Source organism: Panthera tigris, chromosome B3 (assembly GCF_018350195.1).
Source record: "Panthera tigris isolate Pti1 chromosome B3, P.tigris_Pti1_mat1.1, whole genome shotgun sequence".
NCBI lineage: Eukaryota > Metazoa > Chordata > Mammalia > Carnivora > Felidae > Panthera > Panthera tigris.
Window position 1 is genome coordinate 40,878,599 of NC_056665.1, and position 18,051 is coordinate 40,896,649.

At 43.4% G+C, this 18,051-nt stretch overlaps 1 protein-coding gene across 2 annotated transcripts in view; it reads right to left on the reverse strand.

The window, feature by feature from the left end:
• Nucleotides 1-3,102: 3,102 nt before the first annotated feature.
• Nucleotides 3,103-18,051, reverse strand: part of SNX1 (sorting nexin 1) — a 39,508-nt gene continuing 24,559 nt past the window's right edge. For both annotated transcript variants that reach the window (XM_042988671.1, XM_007084504.3), the window contains exons 5-15: nucleotides 15,884-15,927; nucleotides 14,018-14,159; nucleotides 13,217-13,295; nucleotides 12,693-12,768; nucleotides 9,926-10,039; nucleotides 9,646-9,739; nucleotides 8,208-8,413; nucleotides 5,322-5,465; nucleotides 4,669-4,749; nucleotides 4,121-4,192; nucleotides 3,103-3,533 (exon numbers count right to left, since the gene is read on the reverse strand). In XM_042988671.1, coding sequence (XP_042844605.1) covers nucleotides 3,483-3,533; nucleotides 4,121-4,192; nucleotides 4,669-4,749; nucleotides 5,322-5,465; nucleotides 8,208-8,413; nucleotides 9,646-9,739; nucleotides 9,926-10,039; nucleotides 12,693-12,768; nucleotides 13,217-13,295; nucleotides 14,018-14,159; nucleotides 15,884-15,927 — 1,103 coding nt within the window. In that variant the 3' untranslated portion in view covers nucleotides 3,103-3,482. The remainder of the gene's footprint in view (nucleotides 3,534-4,120; nucleotides 4,193-4,668; nucleotides 4,750-5,321; nucleotides 5,466-8,207; nucleotides 8,414-9,645; nucleotides 9,740-9,925; nucleotides 10,040-12,692; nucleotides 12,769-13,216; nucleotides 13,296-14,017; nucleotides 14,160-15,883; nucleotides 15,928-18,051) is intronic.

The following is an 18,051-nucleotide window of genomic DNA, read 5'->3' on the forward strand; positions in this document are numbered from 1 at the left end:
GTGATCTGGTTCCTGCTTGTCACTCTCTGTGGGCTGCCCAATGACTTGACCCACACCATACCAAGCCACCTACATTTCCCTAGATGCCTACCTCCCACTGTCAAGAGACAGGGAGGTAGAATGGGCCCAGCAGAAGGGGCAAATGCCTCTTCACCTTTAAGCCACAGTTCAAGCATCCTCTTCTCTACAAACGTCTTCTTCCTGAGGCCCCAGGTAGAATGACTCTATCCTTTGTACCACTGTGCAGGCCTTGGGCTCAGTACCCTTAACCTGTTTGCTTTCTCAGTTTCCATGTATGCAAGCTCTGTACAGAAATGCACAGGCCTGTCAGCCTCCAGTGCCAGATGCTAAGGAGGAAGTTCTGAAACCACAGTCCATCCCAAGGAAGTAACAGACTTGCATCAAGATGATCACAGGATGGAATACAACAAAGCAAGGATAAAGTTTTACAATTAAGTTTCTTTGGAGAAGAGTTGCAAGTATGGAAAAGGGAGAAGACTTAGATAAACCCAATGGGGTTAGACTGTAAGGATCTGTGTGAATTCATGCTTTCTAATATCTAATTCTTTATGTCGTCTCTCTCTCTTGCTACTGCTATATATCTTTGTCTTTCATTACTTTCCTGCTCTGCCAAAGCCTAGAAGCAATGACACTGCAGGAGCAATGAGCACGCTCAGCACGCAGATCTTGGGTTTCTATATATGTTTAATTCTCCATTAAAAGAAATCAGGACTCTGTGGAGAAATGGCTGATTCCAGAGCTGGGGCAAGGAAGATATAAGAGAAGCCTGAAACATTTTATTATGCCAGAAAGTAAGAAAAGTGTTAAAAAAAAAAAAAAATGAAGGGGACAGGTTAAAAAAATCATCTGGGATGATTTGAGAATCAAAGTAAATCAAAGCAAGGGCTTGCAATGCACTTTGAGTAAAATAGGAATCCATTCATGCATACTGATAAACAAGTAGATTATTAAGTAGAGAGAAAGGATGTTTTTCTTTAGTAGAATGCCAACCAGTAAATGTAGATTATGGAGCCAGAAAAGCACACTGGAGAAGGAACAAAGTATTTACATGATCTCAAAGTACATCCCCACAAATTTCTTGTCAATTACAAAGGGGAAAATAGTAATCAAGTGATCAGAGTTAACTTCAGCATTAACGGGATCGACATCATGTGCCAACTTAAAATGCTCTGAGGACGCATCACTTCTGTGATGTTCCTGCCTAATTGCAAAACCCTAATATAGTCACACGGAACCGTGAGGCCCATCCAAGTCAAAAGATATTCTACAGAATACCTGGCCTATATTCTTCAAAAATGCCAAGGTAATGAAAGGCAAAGAAAGGCTGAGAAACTCTTCTGGATTAAGAGAGACACAAGTGATCGCATGTTACAACTCAAGGTAACACAAGATCCTGAACCAGGAAAAAGGGAATAGCTATAAAGGACACCACTGGGATAACTGACAACATTTAAATATGGACCATGGGTTATGTAACAGTATTAGTTTACTGTCAAACTTCCTGATTTTGATAAACATACTTATGGTTGTAAATTATGAGAGATGTCCTTGTTCTTAAGGAAATGTATACTAAAGATCTGGGGGTAAAGGGGCACAATGTCTGCAATTTACTCTCAAATGCTTCAGAAAATACAGTATGTAAATATAGATAATAAATCATAAAGCAAATAAGGTAAAATGTAAACACTTGGTAAATCTGGGTAAAGGCTATATGGGAATTCTTCGTGATATCCTGTAACTTTTCTAGAAGATTTAAATTATATTAAAATTTAAAATTTACCAAACAACCAAGAATCCAACAACAAGGGATGAGTCAGAATTATGGTACAAGCACTCTGTGGAAGCCTTAAAATTACATAGCCTTCTAAATAAAGTTTGTGAAGATATGTAACAATAAAGAAGAAATGCTTACAAAATATACAGTGCTGAATGATAAAAGGATACAAAATATTTCACGTGGGTATTATTACAACTGTGCAAAAGCAAACGCAAGACTGGAAGGAAAAAAATCAAGAGTGTTAATAAAGATATTGGGGGATAGGGAGAGACTGAGTGACTTTTTCTAAAACAAAACAAAACAAAACACCCAACTGTTGAAAAAAATACTTGCCAGCACTGCACCCCCACCCTGGATCCCTGCCCCCACCAGGCTGGTGCACTGGAAATCAGTGCTGTTTACTGCATTCTCTTGCCTCAGGCTGTCCCTCCCCAAACCTTAACCACCCACCCAAGAGAACTAACAGAGCAGGCCTGGAATGCCCACAGAAAGGGGCGTCTCTGGGGCTGGGGGGTGGCAGACAGGAGTGGCGAGGTTCCATGGCAGGCAATCTGCCAACCCTGCCCCACAGAGCAGCTTCACAGACCATTCTGATCAGCCAGCTTAAGCAGCTGTGGACACAGCTGAGGGGAAGCCCAGCAACAGCGCATGTGAGACTCCAGTCTCCCTGGCCAGGCCAGGACAGAGACCCCTTTGAACGCCCTTGGCCTAAGCTGACAACACTCGGGCCCTGTTGTTGGCATGCTACCTCCTGGGCACAGAGAGTAAAGCTTCTTGGAACCTCAAACAGTTTAGGATCTCTTGGATGACCTGATCTAGAGGCAGAGTGCTGGCTCTGTTCTCAACGGAGATAAAGTGTTAAGTCCTTATCAGCTCTTTACACTTTTAACAGGAAACGGTCTACTGGGGACTTGGCAGAAAGAAGTTCAGAAGTCTGCTATCAGAGGGCAAGACTGAGAGAGCCCTGGGCAGCTAAGGGAAACAGGGTAGGAATAAAAGAAAGTCTGCCTCCTTCGCAGGAGAATCCATTGTCCCTCTTACTATAAGAGATGTCTTTACAACTCCTTCCCTAAAAAAGTAGGAATAAGAATTAAACAGGTTAAGAGACCCTCAGAGTATGTAGCAGAGGTAGATAGAAAAAAAGAAATTCTAGTCCCATAGGGAAGCAGCAGCAAAAGCTTAAACTCCTGTGGAGAGAAACTTACTATACCTGGGTAACTTCTTTGTTCGGAGTATTCTGGACCTGTTTCCCAACTGCTCCCCAGCCTAAAGCAAAAAGCACCACCATTCTGAGTCACGTCACCTGATTTTAAAATATTTTATTACATAATCTTTTCATGGCACCATCAGGAGTAACAGAAAACGTTATTCCCAGTTCCTAACCACATCCTGAAAAATATACATTTGTATTTATATATTTATATCAATACTCCACCCCTATCCCCTAACTCCACCACCTAGTGTAGGTCTTTTGCTTAAAGCAAGAAACTATTCTCTCAGGTAAGAAAATATATATGGAAGCTAAATGGAGTAATGGTTAGAATGGGCACAGGTTGGTCGTGGGGGCAGGGAAGAAGGGATAAAGTCCAGGCTAGGCAGGATGCATCACTGGAGTCCGGCAGAGGTGGAGAACAGTGTATAAAAAGGCAGCGTCAGGCAGGTGGGCTCTGGTGTCCTTGGTCCATTAGGAGATGGCCTTTGCCTCAGGAAGGAAGGCTTCCCAGTACTTTGCCAGCTGCAAAGAAGTGGGGACAATGAGCAAGTGCCCCCACCTAGTGGCAGAGACTGAGCCTGGGAAGGGAGCAAGCACAGGGCCACGCACTCCCCCGTGGTCTCAGCCACCCAAAGGGAGGCCAGAGCTGAGGCCAAGCTGAGGAAATGGCTAGGCTGAGAGTGGACCCTGGGACAGATTGGCCAGGCAGCCAATCTTACCCCTCTTCAGAGGAAGCATCAAGTACAAGGGAAATCTCTAAAGACAGTCCTGCTTCTGCCCTGGAGGAAGCATCCCTGTGGGGGCTACAGCTTTGCCCAGCTCAGTTAGCTCCTCACAATGGGATCCACTGTTCAATACAATGATTGGGTCTCAGCCTTAAGAGGGTTAGGTGGTACCATGGGGGGTTACAGGGAGAGGTAGGGTTTGTCCTTAAAAAGTAACTTATTGTAGGATTAGGGCTACAATATCCTGCTAGGCAAAAGACCCTATTAGATTCTCCATGTTAGAGCAATACAGCCAGCCCAGCCCATCCCATCACCAAAGCCCCAGGTAGGCAGCTGGCCTCTGGAGGAGACATAGAGAATGAAAGTCAAACATAACTTACATACCTGCTGCTGTGAATACAGGAGTGTCTCAAGGTACTTGATCACGTGGTTTTTAAAGTCCTTGGATTTTTCTTTCTATAGGAGACAGGATTCTAGACTGATCATCCAGACAGTTGCTCCTACCCCTCTTGATGGGATGGAGTTTATTGCTGACCAAGGCCAAACACAGCCTCAGAAACTATAGCTAGCAGCTGGAATAGCTATAATTTCCAGCCAAATGGCTTCTGCCAAGGACTTGCAAGGCTTTCTTGCATGGTGGGCAGGGGATGGGAGGTGGAGGAAGACAGGAGAAAGAAAAGGGAACCAGAGGACACAGGAAAGCTGCAAGCTTTAACTTCTCTGGTCCAGCAACAAGTGTAGGACAGCCACTCTGCCTCAGAACATAAATGTGAACACACACATGAACACACACACACACAGCCACGTCTGTTCACAACTACCAGGTCACTGGCACTTTCATCGGTCTCCCTACTCAATAGACTTGAACAAAACCAACACCACCACTAAACAAGGCACTGCACACTTGTGAGAAGTAGGATATTCTATCTCACCTCAAACCGTATCACTTCTTTTCGGACCACAGTTGAAATCCTTTCAAAGTCCCTTTCATACTGAGTCACCCGAGACTCCCACTGGGAAGAAAGGAAACAGAAAGGATCACTTAATATTATGGTATCATTACTGAGTCTTTACCTTTGGACAGCAATTCTACATGTGAGACCTCAGTTGGTCATTATGTCTGTTTGCCCCTCTGGGTAAGATTAGAAACCATATGGAGATTCAGTGTGTAAGTCTAAGTCTAGGTGAAGGCCATCTGGCTGGAAAAGAGATGCTGTGTACTCCAGGCCAGGCCTGGTCTCAAAGTTCTGGCACCCCAAAGCCCCTGGTTCAGGTACCCACCACAAAGGCTGGGAGTTCCAGAGAACTGAATTCAGTTGTTGCCATACTGAATCGCCTTGGGAGTTTTTCACAGACCCACCCACGACCCCTCCTGCAGAGAATCTGATTTGTTAAGTCTGGGTGGAATGGGAAGAGAGGAAAAGGGCCAGGCCTCAAAGCAAGCCTGGACTCATTCTCAGAGGCTTCCCCAGCAGCCACAGTCCTTTAGACTCAATCGGCTCTCTCGCCTGCTGTGTGGTTTCAAGCATCTGGGTGGGATGGGACCCGGGCTCATTCAGGAGCCAGTCTGCTCTGTGTGCCTCACCTCTAAGATCTCGTCCTTGGCCTGCTGCAATTTGTCAGGCTTGTTGGCCCAAAGCAGCCGAGCCTCAGCCTCCCGCTTCTTCTGCAGCGTCGCCTGAGCATCCTGCCAGCGCTGCCACGTCTTCATACGCTGGTCGAAGGCAGCCTGTGGGGGTTGGGGAAGAGCACAACCAGCCCTTCAGGAGCTCCCCTGGCTCTGCCTGGGGTAGGGCTTGGGGGGCAGGGGGACTCTCTCCCAGCAGCTGTGCTAGAGAAGGACTGACCAAGGACAGGTTCTGCAGCCATATGTTAGTGCCCAGCTGGAAGCTTCACATCAAAAAGCACAAGCTTGTAAGATTCTTCTCCAAGCCTCCAGTGGGGCGGTGCCATGCTGCTTCATGCTACTTCCAAGGTTGGATGGCTGGGAGCACAGCAGGTGGCCTGATGCCAGTGCCCAGTTCTATGGCTTCTGAACTGCCTTCCTCAGATTAGTCTCTGGGTCTATGTACTTTTCCTGATCTCCTGCCTGCCATGTGCCAGGAACTAAGAATACAGTGGGGAATGAAACACGTGGTTCTACTTTTATGGAGCTTGTTAGAGGTTGACATATATTAATAATTGCAAATAAATAATTACAAGTATGCAGAGTACAGAGTAAACAAGCAGAAGACCTATCTCAAAATAACAAACTTGGAGACCTAGCTTAGTCTGGGAGATATACCAGGGAAGCCAACCTAAGGAAGCAACCTTTAAATTAACACCCAAATAGTATACAGGATTAGCTTAACAAGTCTTTAACTAAATACTTGAAGCTACCATGGGGACACACACGGCTTCCATCCCATCCATATATTCAACTGATAAATCAAGGCCCCCAAGAAGCTCCCCAACGTCCACTTGCTGGTTTTCCCAGTTTCCAGTTCTTTTCTCTTTTTTAAGATTTTTATTTTTATTTATTTTATTTTTAAATTTTATTATCATTTTTAAGTAGGCTCCACCTCCAGCGTGGAGCCCAATGTGAGGCTTGAACTCATGACCCTGAGATCAAGACCTGAGCTAAGATAAAAAATCAGGTGCTTAACTGACCGAACCACCCAGGCACCCCTAAAGATTCTTATTTTAAGTAATCTCTATACCCATCGTGGGGCTCGAACCCACAGCCCTGAAATCAAGAGTTGCATGCTCTACCGACTGAGCCAGCCAGGCACCCCATCCCCTCACCGTTTCCAGTCCCTCGATCACATTTCCAGAAGACAGTTATTGGCGTAACCAAGCCATCCACCACCCCCACTGGCTTAGTAGCTTCAAGAGGCAGCCTGGATGAGAGATCTGTACCTGGGGTCAGCCTCCCAGCCCTGCTCCAATTTGCTCTCTGCAGAAGTTTTCTGGATGTTTTCTAGGTCTCCTTAGGGCAGGCCTTTGCCAAAGTTTGAACCTTAGGGAGTGAAATGCCACCAAATTCACCTTCCCCAGCGTTGACTGTCACTGCTGTTCACTTGCAATTTCTAAGCAGCTCTCAATGTCAAAGTATAGGTAAAGGGTAACCTCGTAAGACTCAAGCCTAACCCTCTGGGCTAAGGGTGGTACAGTTCCAGGTTCAGGGAAGAGCATAAAAGAAATATCTGCTCATCTCCCCAGCCCATCACCCTCTCATGATTATGAAGAGGGCAGGTTAAGGGTCTCTAAGAGAAGCCCAGCTTGCAGTTCTGCACTCAAGCATGTTGCCTCAGTCCCTACATGGAGCTCTAGGCTGGGCCTCTCTCATGCCTGGGGGGTCACATCCAAGAGCTATGCTCTCCTGAGGCTGCAAACGATGCCCCCCTCTGAAACTTTCCCAGAGAGGGCCCTTCCCTAAGGTAGTGCTCCAGCCTTCATAGTCTGACCAGTTCTACAAATTCCAAAGCAGGTTATTTTTCCAGCCTCTCAACACTCTGGAGTTAGCAGCAAACCAAACAGCTGAGGGAGACAATTAGCGACCTCACAGGCTTTATTGAGCAACTCTGCCACAGAGGAAATGAGAGCCCTGGGAGCAGCTTGGTTCTTGACAACACAGGGGCTCCCTGGTCGGGGAGATGCTGGGGATGGGGAGTGAGTGTGGCTCTGTTCCAACTCAGAGGCTCATTCTGGTCCCAAGCTGGAGAAGGGGCAGATTTAGTCCCTTATAAGGCAGGCACCAGGATCCCTCTTGGCTCTTTCCTCTGTCTCAGGGAGACCATGCGAGAGCTAGTATCACTGCCCATTGAAGCTGCCTCGGCTGCTCTAAAAGGTCATGGGAAACCAGACTGCCCCAGTTATCAGGAGAAGAGGTGAGGTGCTAGATCTGACAGGTAGGCTGCAGTGTTGTTACCAGTGTGGTCAGCACAGCACACAAAGGACTCTGGTGACAAGCTCTCTCAGCCCTGTGGCCACACTCCTCCATGCAATGCCAAGACGATTCCGTGTAGTTACCTGACTGCCCACATTAGAGGGACAAGTGGAAGCCAGCAAGAGCTCTTACGAAAGGCAAAGCCGCCGCTTACTGTTAAGGAGGCAAAGACCAAAGAACTGAGGAGTCATTGCTCCAGGGGGCCAAGACAGCAGGTCTGTAATAAGCCTCATTTGAAGAAAGGAGCATAGAGGACTGTGTACAGCTTTAGCAATAAGGAGGGGCCTACCTGAAAATTCAAGAGTAGTCTTTTCTCCAAATGCATTTTAAAAACTGGCTATAAGGCCTCAAAAATGACATAGTGATAACTAGCTAAAAGTTAAAATGGATTTTTTGGTTCACAAGATACCTTCTCTCTTGAGAGTAGAAAAAAGTTACACCTACTTCCAGCTATAATGGATGAAAATTTCTTGGGAAGGGGAAAAGGAAAACAAAGGCAAATTAAATAAAGGGGAGGAAAAAGAGGAAAGCAAACAAGCTTACACGGACTATGGCCAGGAGACGAATGTAGTCACTCAGGAGCTCAGCAAGGAGGAAGAAATCATTGTTGGCCTGTTCCTGGTGAAGCTGCTCAATTTTTTCTTCCACCTCAGCCAGCTGGGAGAGTGCCCGTGACAGTGCTGTGTTGTCCTCAGAGCTCCCAAGCATGGCTAGACTCTTTGCAAACTGGGCTGTGTTCAGTGCGAGCTCTGGAAGGAGGAAGACAGCAGAGGCCTCTTATCTCAAAACGAAAAGGGACAAGTCAGCTGGCATTGCATGGCATGCCTTAGAAATGCTGCCTTCTGCATATCTAACAACTGTGGGCTCTGCAACCCAGTCACTTACACCACAGCCAACTGTACTTAGAAAAGTGAGGGGAGTGCAGTGTGGTCACACGAGCAGGGAGAGACATCTGCTGTTCTAAGTTTCACCAAGTTAAGGCCTAGCCTACTTGGAAGCAGCAGCTTCAATATTCCTGGAGAACTAGGGGCCAGTTAATACAAACAGGCCAAAGGAATGATTCTAATTTTTATGTTAAAGCTCATTGTTAGTCTATTTGCACGAGAGTGAATGTACGTGCACACTGCATAGTCTTACATGTCCTAAAGCAGGACAAACTTTTTTTCTAGGAAGGGCTAGATGATTTAAGTCTATGGATCACATAACGGCCTCACTTTCTTTTTTCACTCATCCCTTTAAAAATGTAAAAGTCATTCCTAGCTCACAGCAACAGGCCTAGGGCTAGGTGTGGCCCATGGGCTGGGCCATATTTTGCCAATGCTCACAATGGCTTCATTTTAACAGTTTTCTGCCTGTTTTGATTTCTGTTTATTACTATGTTTGTTTGTTTATTTAAGTAAGATTCATGCCCAGTGTGGAGCCCAGTATCGGGCTTGAACTTATCACCCTGAGATCAAGACCTGAGCTGAAATCAAGAGTTGGATGCTTAACTGACTGAGCCACCTAGGTACCCCTGATTATTACCATGTTTAAGGCAGAGAAGGAAAGCATTCAAACTTGGCAAATTTTACTAGCTCTTAGACAAATTCTCACCAAAGAAAGGTGAAGAAAGGTTAGGAGACATATATGGTTTCCCTGAATTTACATATTGTCCATTTGACCATGTAGCTAAAGTGTGTGACATCACTTTGGATATAAGCCACCAATTCAAATCATACCAACTAAAGTCCATGTCCCACGTGAAGCTGTATGTGAGGCAGTTCCCCTGCACCCCTCCCAGCTAGAAGGCACAATGCTCACAGTGGCTGAGTCATGTTTCCTGCCAGGAGGTGCAGGGCGCATCTTTTTGATGAGAACATCAAGGACCAGGTGGGCTGAGAATTTCAACTTGAATGGCTGACAGGGTTGGGAACAGCATGCCCTCCCACCTATAGCTCACTGGAGACATCTCCAGCTCCGAGTGCATTTCCGAGGTTGTTACCTTTTCTATGGTTCACTAGAGTTTCTACAACAGCATGCAGCTTCCGTAAGCGCTGCTCTTCACACTCCACTTCCTGGAGCTTCTCCTCAAACCACTGAAACACACAAGTCCAGATCTTTAATGGAGGGGAATCCTATAGGCATACAGCACAGGGTTTCCTTAAGGGACTGAATTACCTTAAAAGAGAAGTCTCTAATCTGAGAAATGTCAGGATTTCTCAGGGCTTCTGACCCGTAAGACTGAGGGGGCAGGGGAAGCCGAGAGGCACAGGGCTACTCACAATGTCTGATTCATTCATCTTGATGGTCATTTTGCTGACTGCGTCCGTGGCTTTGTTGAACATCTTGAGGAGACCAGCACCACTCAATGTCTGGGTACCCACGGCGCGTGGCAGCTACAAGACCAAGAAGGCGGGGATGGCAAGTTATCTTCTGCCCCTATTTTAGGTTCAGAAGAATTAGTATCCATCAGATGGCATGCCCAAAAGTTGCCAAACAATTATTTGAAATGTAGACTGTTGTTTTCAAAGGCAGTTAGACACATCTGTAAACTAGCACATATAGAAAGAAAAAAAATCAAAGGACTATGTTTAACATAATAACAAAGTTTTCATTTTGAGATAGGGTACAGAAAGAAAATACAGTAAGATTGTTATGTAGCCAGGTGACCTCATGTTGAGATGGTCTGCTATCCCAGGCATGAACTGCTTAAATACCAAACATGCTTTTGTTAAAAGTTACGAGATCCTTTGGATAAGCATACTCTGCACACAGCTGGACTTAAGGTCTTGAGAGGCTCTAAAGTTGTGCTGTGATTCCATTTGAACAAAGGTCTAAGGACAGGAGCATTATTTACTCAGATTGGGGTTACTTTTAGGGGTGATCTTGTTAAGCCAACCATGCCAAACATTTAGAAACAATTTGGTTGGTTCAGTCTTACCACTTCTTTCCTAAAGTATGAAAGGAATGCTAAAGACTCTACAGTAAATATATTATACGACAGTGAAAAAGTAGATTTTAGTGCTCAGGATGGTTAGTCAAGTAATTCTCAACTTGGGGCCATTTTGATACGTAGGGGACATTTGGCCGTGTATGTAGATAATTCTGGTTGTTAAAACTGGGGTGGAGATGCTACTGGCATCTAGTGGATAGAGGCCAGGGATGCTACTAAACTTACAACGCACAAGGCAGCTCTCTACAACAAAGAATGATCCAGCCCAAAGTGTCAATAGTGCTGTTGTCAATAAACCCTGTTTTAGGGGTATGAGGTAGGGATGGGGGGGTAAAAGGGAAAAATGGATACAGGAACCCCAGAGGAGGAATGAAAAGATTTAATCACTAAGTAAAGAAATTTTAATTAAAAAATTTCATTTGGGGGGGAAAAACCACATATAGCTAGTACCATTTTCTTCATTAACATAATTCACACTGTATGCAAATTAAGTAAAAATTAACAAGTAAAAACACAGGGGCACCTGGGTGGCTCAGTCAGTTAAGTACCTGACTCTTGGTTTCTGCTCAGGTAATGACCTCACGGTTCCTAAGTTCAAGCCCTGCATATAGGGCTTTATGTTGATGGTGTGAAGTCTGCTTGGGATTGTCTCTCTCCCTCTCTCTGCCCTTCTCTCGCTTGCTCTGTCTCTCTCTCAAAATAAATAAATAAAAACTTAAAAAAATAGTTAAAAAAATAAATAAAAGTAAAAACAAAATGAAAAAATAAATACAAAATGATAGTCCTATCCTGTCACTTATTTCCTTCTACTTTTCTTTCATATGGGATACAACATCATTTGATTCCAGTGTTGCTTTTGATCTTTACTGACTAACATGTTCCTATAGCTCTATATACCTGCTGTTTCAAGTTTCACATTTTATTTCATTTTTTAAGTTTATTTATTTTCAGAGAGAGAGAAAGAGAGAGGGAGGGAGGGGCAGAGAGAGAGGGAGAATCCCAAGTAGGCTCCATGATGTCAGCGCGGAGCCCCATGTGGGGCTTGATCCCACCAACCATGAGATCGTGACCTAAGCCAAAATCAAGAGTTGGACGCTTAACCAAATGAGCTACCCAGGTGCACCAAGTTTCACTTACTATTTTTTTTAAGTAAGCTCTACATCCGACATGGGGCTCAAACTCATGACCCCTCAGATCAAGAGTCACATGATCCACCAAGTGAGCCAGCCAGGAGTCCCATGTAATTCTTATAATATAGATTTCCAATGAATATATATGAACGCTTCTGTATACTTTTTGTTTTATGACGAGAATAAAGTATTTGCTGTATTGATATATAATACTTAATTCTTCAATTATTAGCAATTGGGCCATCTCCAGTTTTTCACAATCATGAATAGCCTATGCATAGCCTGTAAAACAGACGGTCTACTTGAATCAACACTTTTGCTATATGGCAGTTCTGTGGTCGGTGGTAATTGGTTTTGACCTAATGCCCCCCAGCTCCTTGCACAAAATAAGCATTCAATTTGAGCCAAGTCATAACCTATGAAAGACATACAAAGGACTTGCCAAACAGATCACTGTGTTGTTCCAGTAAAACACCAGGGTGCAGTCTGACTCCTGAAACCAGTTGCTTTTAGGGTGCCTAGGTGGCTGTCAGTTAAGTGATCAACTTCAGCTCAGGTCATGATCTCACGGTTCGTGAATTCGAGCCCCACGTCAGGCTCTGTGCTGACAGCTCAGAGCCTGGCGCCTGCTTCAGATTCTGTGCCTCCCTCTCTTTCTGCCCTTCTCCTGCTTGCACTCTGTCTCTCTCTCTCAAAAATAAATAAACATTAAAAAAATTAAAAATAAAATATAATAAAACAAAATAAAATAAAATAAAATAAAATAAAATAAAATAAAATAAAACCCGTTGCTTTTGACTACAGGCAGAACTTCTTTTATTTCAAAGGCTGAAAACTACCTGTCATTCTTGAGGGCTTACAAATTAAGATACAGTCTTATACTAGGTTAAATGCATATTGAATGAATTAGTTTCATTTCACTAGAGGCAGATATAAATTATGAAATTCAGTTTGTACAATACTAACCTCTTCTTTTTCTAAGAACTCCCTGACATCAGGATCCTGTAACATGGTAGGATGATTCACAATCCTCTGAAGGTACCTACAGGGTATAAGCAGTTATCTGGTTAGTCAACCTGGCCTCACAAGGTTTTGGGTGTCAAGCGTATGTCTTTCATTACTTTAAAATGTGCTCAGATAAGGCACTTAAGTATATGACTCTGCTAATAAGCACAAATTCATGTTCTTCACGTTTCCAGAGAGAGAAGAAAAGTAACTGCTCAGAAAGAGACCTCAGAGCCAATTATATCTGACTGCAAAAGAGAATATCATTGTCTGCTCACTTAGGGTGAGGAAAGAAAAGAAGATGGTCTGTTCCTAAGGTGGGAAGGTCAGAGACCAAGGAAAGGTTAGAGAGCTAAGAGAGGTGTGAATCTTTAATTCAGTCAAGGCTCATCTCTACTAACTCAAGTGAATGTTTCATAATTAAGTCTGTTTCAGCTTTTCACTTGTTCTTATGTTACTCAGGAAAATGGATGTATGGCATTTACCTTTCTAGAGCAGCCCTCCGTTTTTCAAGAAATTCTGCAGAAGAGGAATCTTCCTTCCCAACTTTTACTTTTGTCATTCCTGGAATGGAATTTAAAAAGTAAAAATAACTGTAAATCATCATGAATTAAAAAACAAAACAAAACAAACAAACACCTGTGAGAAAGCCCACAAAAGGAAAGGCAACGAGAAAAGCATTACCAAAAACAACCAGAGGCCACTTCTACACCTCTATGTTGCGAGGAGACATGAACAAAAGATTCTTTACATGAGAGTCATTTTTGGAACCAGTCTCAGAGTGCTGAAGGTTCTCAACTCTGGGACTTGCAGAGTATTATATGTTTTCTAAAAGGGCCACAGGACTCTAAGTCTAGATGAACAAACATCAACTGATGGCAATGGGAAGGTTCCTCAGCTCCCCCAAACCTCCATCCAATTTAGTACATTTCAATCGGGAGGAATTAGGAATCATTTAAGACTCCTGATACCAATACAAACTCAAACACCACACGTGCACGCACACACGCGCGCACACACACACACACACACATACACACACATACACACACAGAGCTGTGAAAGCTCAAAGCATAGCCTCCTACTGCACTCAAGGAAAGAGTACATGTCAAAACATGCTATTTCTCTAGGCCTCATGTGATTTACAGGAAAACATTGGAAATATTTCTTTCCTAACCATAAGATTCCACAGTTAAGAGAAGTATTCTCATATACTAAGTAGAAAGTATATTGCAGAAAGAATGCAAAGGAAAAAATCCAGGCAGAATTAATGACCACATGCTTACCTATTAGGCTTTTCTCGGGTGGAGGAGGGACAATAAAGCCATTCTGAGAATGTTTCTCCGAAAGCTTCTCGTAAAGACCCAGAAAGTCACTAAATCTTCTTTTCACCGCAAACTGTTTACTCCTGAACATTGGTAGGCTCGTCTTGGGGACAGAAAAAACACAAGGCAATATCATTTCAAATAGAAGATGAGTATCTGTAAAGTCATCTGGTTGATGTGAAAGGAGTTTACTTCCCAGATCCCTGTCCTTTAGCCACCTGGCAAATAACTTTCTCCAAGGCTGAGATTCTTAAACCTTCTGAACTACAGTCTCCTCTGTCAGGAAGTCTACAGAGCCCTTCTCAGGATAAGAATATTAAATGCATAAAATAAAACGTATAGCATTACAAAGGCAACTAATTAAATTCAAATCCAGTTCTACTTCCAGGTTGAGAACACTTGTTCTAAAAGGAAACAGAGGTTGAAGTCTAGTTTAAAGTGGAAATCTATGGTCACCTACAACCCATTCATCTTGCACTGCCTTATAAGGGTATTTGCCGCTGGAAACAAAGCAGTGAAACAAAAGACAGACTAGAGGGGGGAGGATCAGGTGAAATATCTACACTGTAGACACTTTAAACTCTAAAGTGTCACAGGATCTAGAACTCACAGGGGGCAGGCCAACAAGTAGTAGTAAGACAATATAAAGGAAGCTTCTAGCAAAAAAGATGAGGCCTATATCATAATGACAGATGATTTAATACTCACCAGGTAGGCAAAATCTAAGGAGGCTGTCCTTGCCAGTTGTTAGCAGGGGAGTATATCAATGGGAACTTTTACACACATGCCAATGGGAGTATAAATTGGTACAAAGACTTTTTTAAAAGTTTGTATTAAAAAAAAACAGAAACAAAAACAAAAGTTTATATTCCTTTTCCTCAACAACTGCTCTGTCTAGTACCCGGGGGGACTCCTCCTGTTTTTATACACTCTAGAGAAACTCTTCTACGTGTGCACTAAGAGACATGTGCAAGAAAGGTCGTGGTTCATAATTACAGAAACTGGAAACATGCCAAATATTCACAACAGGAAAACAGATAAATATATTATGCTATAATCACACAATGGACTAACTACAGCTACACACAACATGGATGGGTCTGAGAAACAATGCTAGTAAAGAAAGCGCTATTTTCGGCATGATGCTGTTTTTATGAAACTTAAGGACAAAGCAAAACAGCATATTGTTTAGAGATACATATGTGAACAATTTTTATAAAGGAAATGAGAGACAACTCAGGAGAGTGGTTGTCCTTAAGGTGTGAGGCAGGGGATATGACAGGGAGAAACACGCAGGCAGATTCAATGGTACTCATCTTAAGACTGGTGGTAGGTTCGGGGCTTCATTTTTTATGCTTCATAACCTGCATACAACATTATGTAAGTTTTGTATGCATTAATGTTATATAAAAAAGGAAGACCAGACCTGAGGGGTAAAAGGGCAGGGAAAGCATTAAAAGAAGTTCCACACAGGAAACCTCATAAGAACTGACAATTTTTAAACAGATGACATAGTTTGGGGCAATCCACCAAACTAGTTCTAAGCCACAAAGTTCCTACAAAGGACGGGAAAAATGTCAGAGATACCACATGTCTTAATAAAACTTACAAAGTTTCACACTGAAGTGTTAGCTCTCTGGAAGAAAAGTGGAAAGGCTCAGATGAGATTACCAAAGGGATGCAGGCTTGCTCCATCTTGAGTAAACTTGAAGGAGGATGTTGGCAAAGAAACTAAGGAAATACCCAGAAATAATCTGAATGATGACCTTCTTGGTATAAACACCCAAGTCTATTAAGCTGGTTACCAGCTGGGTCACTTGGACTCACCTGTGTTGTAACTTTGTAGGCTACATAGGCATTCATACCATCCCCTGTGGGAAAACAAGAAAGCGTGAGAGGAGTACTCTGCAAACTAAAGCAGTGCTGATCTTGCTAATATCTAACCAGGAATCATAAACCACAGGGGCCCTGTATAAGAAGAGGCACTTGTTTCATCTCCAAGCTTTATAAACTATCCTACAATCTCCTACTTTGCCTTAAGGTCTTTGCGGCACATATCATGCCCCCACGGATGCTGGCGGGGCCCCAGGTTGAGTTAAACAAGAGAGTCAGCCCCCTGTTCCAAGGCCAGGCTCCATTTATACCCTTCACAAAGCAGCACTGGATACTGACAATCCATCGGTTGTTACCATGCCAATATTTGGGCTGGTTATACACATCTGTCTAAAATCAAACAATTCTCTTGCTGTATAAAGCAGGAGAAGGAAGCAACTGATGTAAAAGGAAACAAGCAGTTCTACCCTAAGCTAGCTCTGGGCTCGGTTTGCTCTTTCAGAAATACTGTCACGGACCCCTCCGTTGGTGCTGGGGGACACTGACCTCTCTCATCTAGCATGTTCATCCAGAGCAAAGGGCCTGGCAGGAAGACGCTTCGGCTGCCTGATGTCACACAAATCTCTTTCCTGGAGGAATTATTTTTCTGAAAAAGCCTTTGACTATTAAATAATTTGGGATTCAAGCAATTGTTTTTCTCTGTGGTAGTGTTCTGACCTAGACCACTTAGGGACATAAAGGCACCATTGACTCCCTGAGCAGTGAAAAGACATACAGTGGACTCTGACAAAGCTCCAGGGCTAGAATGTGGTGTTTTGCGTTGGTTTTGTTCCCTTCTTCCCCCACTCAACTCTTCCTCACACCAAACAGGAAAACCTAGGTCAACAATTACTAGGTGCTTATGATTCTGAACTGGTCCTGGGAGAGGGCCCAGGGGAAGAAGGTGCAGTACTGGATCGGCAGGGCACATACAGCAGGCAACCTGGTTTCAATGAGATGGCTAGGAATGCGTTTTTAAAAAGTACATAGAAAAGTTGGAGATTATACAGGAAGGAAGGGCTTGTCTTCTCTACCTTTCTAATACTACCAAAAGGGTGTACGTGAAACAGAAATCATAAGCTAAACCTTAGAAATTACTGCGTATCAATTACCACTGTTAGTTCTCTTCTAACCACTACATTGCCTAACACTACCAAGAACATTTACCACTGTTAAAAGGAAAAAAAATCTAAATTTACTTTATAGAAAAAGTATTCAAAATTTCATTCAGAGGTCATAGTCAAATTTCCAAGTGGTCAACCCCGTAATTTAGTGCCTGCAAAAAAGGAAGCCTAAGTGCAAACATATGTAACACCTAACAGCAAAGCAAGATCATCAGTTTGCCAGCCTATCAGCTGCTTTTACTGAGGCAATGAGTGAGGGAAAACATACCTGCCTGTACACACAGAGTTCATAAAATATGGAAATGGGCTAGTAATACAGCAGTTTTAAATTTACATTAACTTCCTAAATAATTTCAGAGAGCTGGAGATGGCATATACAAATTACCATGGCTCTAAAAAGCACATCCTGGTAGGAGTGGGATCCTATTTATTTATTTGTTTGGTTTTATTTTTTGTTTTCACTTTTTAAAACGTTTATTTATTTTGAGAGAGAGAGAAAGAGAAAGAGAGAGAGACAGAGAATGAGAACACGTGCGCAGGGGAGGGGCAGAGAGAGAGGAAGAGACAAAATCCTAAATAGGCTGCACTCAAAGCATGGGACTCCATCTTATGAACTGTGAAATCATGACCCGAGCCAAAATCAAGAGTCAGATGCCCAACCGACTGAGCCATCCAGGTGCCCCAAGGTTTTAAGTAATCTCAGTGTGGGGCTTTAATTCATGACCCTGAGATCAAGAGTAGCATGCTCTACCAACTGAGCCAGCCAGGCACCCCGGTTTCTAATTATTTAGATGTGGGAAGGAGAAGCACATGTTGAATAAACAGCCCACACAAATAGAAGGTGTGGTTGTAAAAATCAGGTTTTTTTTGTTTTTTGTTAATGTAATCTCTACATGCAACGTGGGGCTCAAACTTACAACCCAGACATCAAGAGTCACATGCTCCAATAACTGAGCCAGATAGGGTGCCTCAAGATCAGGTCCTGAATGTGAACATGCT